Below are 6516 nucleotides of genomic sequence, written 5' to 3'. Positions count from 1 at the left end.
TCATTATGAGGTTATTACAGCTCCAGTTGAAATGAGCACAAGAGGTACCATAATTATTCTCTCTTCGTTATTACCTGCACAAAACATAAAAATTACTAGTGGAATCAATATTGAAAAAAGTTAACAAAAAAGTTTTTTTATCATCAAGATATAATTATTTCTTAAGTTCAAAATATAAGTTTTTTTTACACATTAATTTATGTACGTGTACTTACACTAACTGGAGAGGGGTTTGGTCTTGGCAAGAGTAATCGTTATTAGGTTGCATTTCATTCGTTTGAAGATAGTTTCTACCATCAAAAGTCTGGTGTGGTGGCACGATCGCGTAATCAGAACTTCCAGGTGGCATCAAGCTCATATCATGATGTTGAGCTCTTTCGTTTTCAGCAATCTACATAATCGCTCGTTAACATATAAATTCAATAAATAAACTCTATCGGTTAAATCATGTTAGATTAACATCGATGTACCTTTGCTCGAAGGAATTGATTGCTGTTGTGCAGCTCAAGTTCCTGCACATATAATAAAATTACTAATATAAAATGATTAAAAAAAAAAAATTTTGAACGTCGATGAAGGCATATATACATTTTTAATGTCCTTCTAAATTCAAAAACATGCATTTGAAATACCATATGTTTTTTTTAACAGCAGTACGGGATCACCCTGGGGACTTAACCACCCACGCGTTCACCCGGTCCAATTCGAGAGCATGGCGGTAAAACCCCCCTCCCTCACTGCCCCGTAACGGGATGTGCGAAAGGCACCCTTGAGTGGAATTCAAGGGTAAAGGGTCAAACCTTGTGTGCAATGTTGCAACCCAATGGAGACGAACTCCTGACCTCTCGTTAAGAGAGGCAGACTACTACCACATGAGCTACAACAAAAAGTTATTTTGAATACCATATGTTCATTAATTGCTAACCGATAACATGAAGAAATAAAATTACTTACCCTCTTTTGCATATACTCTACTTCGGCAAATAGTAGTTCATTCTGCAATTTAACCAAAAAGAATGAAAACAGTATATATATCCAAGTCCATATATTGTAATATAGCTTTTGGAAATTTAAAAAGTTATAAATTAGCAAAAAAAGTTGTACCTTTTTAGAACGAATTCTTCCAATTGCTCTCTCTAACTTACCTTCCAGGTTCTTGAGATCTTTTGATGGCATTTCAGTCAAACATTCGCCCATGATGTTCCTGTAAAATTGCCTATTTTCAAAAAAGCAAGGTCATAACATTGAGTTAATAAAGATATATATGCATGAGGTATTAATTTATGATTCTTAATTCAAAAGATACCTGTTTTGATTCTGAAGGTTTGCAATTTGTTGACGCAGTTTCGTAGATTCTTGTTGGTAAAACTGTAGTTTTCAGACAACAATATTTCATTAGAGCGCTAGTATAACGTGCTATAAAGCACCTAAAGACATATTTATATAAGATCTGTACACAAATTTAAAATAAACTACATACGTTTAACTAATAAACAACAAACATGCACTACCTGAGCATTGGCTTCAGCAACCGAGCCGCTGGTAGGTGGATCGAGGCATGCTTTTTTGTACCTGTCAATTGTCCCTCTAACACTGCAATATTAACAACACTATGATCATCAATGTAAGATTCATGGTACGTATGTGTAATTTTAGAAAAATGAGGGTGTTTTTAATTAAAGATTTGTTAATAAAATATCCAAAAAGCAGAAAACGTATTAAACGGAGATGAGTAAAAGTGTCTGCAACTAAACACATACTCCGTATATACTTGGCTAGAAACTAAAACAGTGTATGAAACTATGAATTAGTCAGCAGTAGATTATTTGATATTAAGATAATACCCTAATTTTTGAATTTTAATGACGCGCCTTTTTAAGTAAGCGCAATTGCCATAACATAAGGCCGGGGATCAGAATACATATAGGAACACATCTAAATCTAAATAAACATTTAAAAAAAAAAAAACTAAAACTAAAACTAAAACTAACTAAAAAGACAGTTAAAACATTTTTCAGGATTTCAACTCGCTCTGTCTGCCTCTCTGGATAGTTTAAGAATCGACTCCTGTAATGCGGTTCGGATTTCAGTCCGAAAGCGCGTGTGTTCGTAAAAAATGATCTGCTGCATGGGTTATTCCCCGTCAGTGATACGAAATACTTATCTTTAGAAAAAAAGACCGTTAAAAAAAACTAACCAAAAAGAAAACAGTAATAAACCTGCTCACGCCTCATTCAAATTTGGTTCAATTAATCCAACCATTAGCCACATTTAGTAATGAAAATCACAGATAAACGCGCAAGGTAGCTCTTACTATACACCAACGTCACTGAATGATCTCCATGAATAAACAAATTAACGGTTGTATACAAAACAAATCCCATTCTAAACCCTCATATGAAGCAAGGGAGAATTGAGAAACTAGTCTTATTGATGCAAATGTCACGGGTAATGTTGGAGATTAAAATGTTCATCTCATGAATCATGTCAAATTCTATAGTAATATGGTTAAAGTTGTGAGTTTAAATAAATTAGTGGATCATGTTTTTTCGTAGAGTTAGTAGTAACCTTAATTCCCTATCATCTAGTCAAAAGTCAAAAGTGAAAACTTTTTATTTTAAATGAAACCGTCAACATTAAAAAGGAAACAGTAATGAACTATTGATTTGTTTCTTAGTTTTGCACATAGGATAAAATGATGTTCTCACCCCTTAATTTCTACACTCAATCTTTAAGGGATTTGAAACAGTAAGATTTGTGTGTTACTTTACGGAAACGGAAAATGTACTGAAGTGAATAAAAAAACTCACTTTTTCTCGTGGATCTTAAGGATACCAAATAAACACACATTGTATACTACCTCAATTTAGTCGAAGCTACTGATTGGCTATCTCTGCCACGTTGTCAACGCATCCATCAATATGATTGGTTACCTCTTTCAAAGACCAGATTTTTGCCACGTGTCAAAAACCCATTACACAATGGATAATTCGATTCCCCCTCACCATTTTACCCTCCTCGTAGATCCAAAATCTCTCTTCTTTTTTTCACTTTGTTGTAGACTCCGAGTAAATCAGAGCCGTCCATTTCATGATTGTACGGATATCTTATCTCCCCATGCATTAGATACTCTCTCATTGGCTCCCTCAGTCTTACCCTATATATGTATCTTGTACACATCTATACCATACTGTATACGGAGTGTATTTTTAATAAATACAGTAACAAAAATCTCAATCAATTACTATTTTGAGAGGTCGAATTTTGAGTGTCCATTTTGTATAATCAGAAGATAGTTGAAAGAGAAATTATTTTATTTATAGAGAATAAAGTTAATGTAATTTCCTATAATGTGAAAAAATAAAATGAGGGTATCTTGGATGGACCCTCTGACCATGTGTTGATTATGTCAACCCGCATAGTCTTCTCGAAAGGGAATTGCACTGGCAAATTACCTCCCCCTGGTAAACCCAAATGTGGAGGTATGGGATCGAACATGCGTCGGAGTAATACACAAGTCGGCCCAAGGGTCAAAAATATCGGGTACCATTCACACCAATGCACGTTGATAGTGTGATGATATAAGTGCACACTTATAACAGGAAAAAAAAAAAAAAAAACAAATGCAAATGCGTAATGCAAAAAGGAGGTCCAGGACGGGGCCCCGACCAAGAAAATTGACTCCAACATGCGTGCCCCGAGGTATGCGCTAGCGCCCTTGACATGCACTCCAAAACCAAAACCCAGGTCGGTCGGTCCTCCATTCATCGGACCAGAGGTATAAAATTAAAATGTTTACTTTAATAAATAGATATAAAATATAAGTGATAAAGTTATTTTATATCCTTCACATAAAAATGAAGAAAAAGTAAGCGCTAAAACTATATATACATATTAATTGTTTGAAGACAATTAAATTGAGACCAAAAGAACATACATCTCAACCCCATGTTTCATATATTCAAATCTGAAATAGTCTATTTGCTAAGTAAAATATAATATATAACCAAAGCTTTCTTTTGAAAGCTGGATTTTATTAAAATCATAGAAAGCGACCCATTTGTAAAATTTTAGCCAAAGTGATTAGGCAAATCAACAAATAATTCAAGATAAACTAACCCACCCAGAATTTGAGAGATCAATTTTAACCTAGAAATTGCTATTATCCTCTAATTAATGTGCAAAACCAGCATAATAAATCCATTATTTAATTTATAAACCCTAAGTTCACTCACCTTTATATTTATATAAATATGATACCCATGAGAGTTAGGTTATACCACAGGTGATCTGGTATGCTTTATCCCTAAGTTAGAAAAACATAAATTTGAATTATTTTTAATTAATTCATAAACTATTGATGTAACCACCTACGAAACCGAAATTTAATTTCTTGACTAGACTTTAATGGCATCCATCTTCAAAGTCCTTTCAGTTTGCTCTGGATGATGATTAACTGACATACATATACATATGCTTATTAAGGAAGTGTCAAAATGATGCAACTTTTTAAACGAATAGGAACTTGACAACATCTTCCTTTTTTATGTGTGTGTGTGTGTGTGTGTGTGTGTGAGAGAGAGAGAGAGAGAGAGAGAGAGAGAGAGAGAGAGAGAGAGAGAGAGAAGGTAAGAGGGAATTGAAGCTGATCTCATAGATCTGCAAATAAACATTTACTAAATCTTTGTTTATTTGCTTGCAACATATATTCACTAGTGACTTCTTTGTAGTTACCATTCTTTAACACCAGATATTGTAGGTACCAAAATATGTAACAAAAAATTTTGGATCATAAAAAAGATAAATAGTTAAAAATTAATTTATAACTAGTTATCACTTTGAGGATAAAGAAACAAACATAAAATGTAAGAGACATAAGTGGATCATTGTTCGATCCACAAAAATAAAAATAAAAAATTGAAATCACAAACAGATATATTATACATGTCCTTGGTTCTAAAATCTTCTAAGTAGTCACATTCATTTATGTACTATTTCACAAACCCTAAAAAAGATCGATAAAACTTTGACCTAGTTTTAATTTTTAATCAATCATCATCTCTTATAAACAAAAAGTTATATGTATATAGAAACATACATAACATACCTGTTATTAGCATACTCATAAAGGCGACCACGGTTCGAAAATACGATAAGAGCAACCTCAGCATCACAAAGAACAGACAATTCATAGGCCTTTTTAAGCAACCCGTTGCGGCGCTTACAAAAAGTCACTTGTCGATTTGTTGTGTTTTCGATCCGCTTGATCTCGATCTTTCCCTTACCAACTTTTCTTTGTGGTGACGTGTCACCAGAGTCATTTGGTAACGACATGGATCGATCGTTGCAGCTGAAATTGAGCTCAAATGCATCAGAATTATCCATTAATCTTGAAGTAGATAACACAACTTTATTATCTTGCTAGCTTGAGCTCACAAGAAATAGAGGGTGGGTTAATATGGATGAATCTCTATCTTTATCTTTCTTTATAAATTATAATGAATAATTGAGAATAGAAATTAATCAAGTTTCAAGATTTTTATCTCTTTTTTGCTTTTTGAGGGCCTTCCCACAAATCTAAACAGGAAATATGCAAAAAATGGAAGGGGAAAGTGGGTAGATGATGAGTTTTTATTAAAGTAGAAAATGACCCTTGTCCATGAAATTAACAAACTTCTCTTAATAATCTAGTTCTATTCTCTTAATTAATAAATACCAAATTTTCTGTTCATATATTTGGTATATTAATTAATATTATTATTTTGAATTTAATTTGAGTTTTCTAAATATAGACCTTTGAAACTGAAGTTCTGAAAATCACTATTTAAATTTTTTGTGCTGAAAAGAAAATGGAGATAGAGAGAAAGAGACCTTTGAAACAGAAGTTCTGTATGATGAGGTGAGTGAAGTTTAGACAAAATTACACTCAATCTCTATATATATCTTACAATTATAGAATTTGTACATTTTCACTCCCTTTTACTACTAGACTAGATATGCTGTTAAAATTATTTTGACTTTGCAGACAACATCTATATAATTTGTGTTTTCGTTGGTATTATTTCACTTAATACAAACTCTGATCTACATATTAAGTTTGCAAACACAATTGTGTTTATCATAATTTTACATAATTAATACCAATTCAATGTTATTTCTATTTTCCCCTTAGATTGATTGACCTTTTCAGTTAACAACGAATCTTAAATCTTATTGGTAATAACATGGCTAAATGCTAGATGAAAAAACAACACAACAACAACAACAATAAAACAAAACTCAATCCCACAAAACTGGAGAATAAGGGAGATAAGATGTAAACAATCATTCCCTTATCCTAGAATAAAGAGAAGTCATTTCTCAATCCAAGAGTGAAGCACCCCCTAGGGTAGAGAAAATCTTCCCTCTCAATATTCTATGGATAGAGATATTGCTTCCGAATAGACTCCCGGCCAATAAGTAAGTTAAAAAAGAAAAAGAAAAAAAAAAGGTGTGAAGCATCATAAAAATAGTAGA

The 6516-nt window shown here is 32.8% G+C and overlaps 1 protein-coding gene across 1 annotated transcript; it reads right to left on the bottom strand.

Moving 5' to 3' along the window:
• Positions 1-211: 211 nt before the first annotated feature.
• On the bottom strand, positions 212-5807 carry LOC139871336 (floral homeotic protein AGAMOUS). Its single transcript, XM_071859060.1, has 8 exons — positions 5795-5807; positions 5108-5350; positions 1512-1593; positions 1307-1368; positions 1105-1204; positions 955-996; positions 471-512; positions 212-391 (listed from the first exon to the last, which is right to left on the bottom strand). Exons 2-8 carry the CDS (start codon positions 5332-5334, stop codon positions 212-214), a joined length of 735 nt encoding a protein of 244 aa, XP_071715161.1. The 5' UTR covers positions 5335-5350; positions 5795-5807.
• Positions 5808-6516: the final 709 nt, after the last annotated feature.

This window comes from Rutidosis leptorrhynchoides, chromosome 1 (genome assembly GCF_046630445.1).
Source record: "Rutidosis leptorrhynchoides isolate AG116_Rl617_1_P2 chromosome 1, CSIRO_AGI_Rlap_v1, whole genome shotgun sequence".
Taxonomy (NCBI): Eukaryota; Viridiplantae; Streptophyta; class Magnoliopsida; order Asterales; family Asteraceae; genus Rutidosis; species Rutidosis leptorrhynchoides.
The sequence above is the reverse complement of the archived record's forward strand: the minus strand, read 5'-3'. Positions and strand labels throughout refer to the sequence as shown.

Bases quoted from the DNA above. Each gene is read 5' to 3' on its own strand.
- LOC139871336 (XM_071859060.1), bottom strand. From the start codon at position 5,334: ATGTCGTTACCAAATGACTCTGGTGACACGTCACCACAAAGAAAAGTT. The intron at 1,594-5,107 runs GTATGTTATGTA...TTAATATTGCAG, and splicing joins TATGAGTATGCTAATAACAG to TGTTAGAGGGACAATTGACA. The intron at 513-954 runs GTAAGTAATTTT...TTATATGTGCAG, and splicing joins TAGAGTATATGCAAAAGAGG to GAACTTGAGCTGCACAACAG.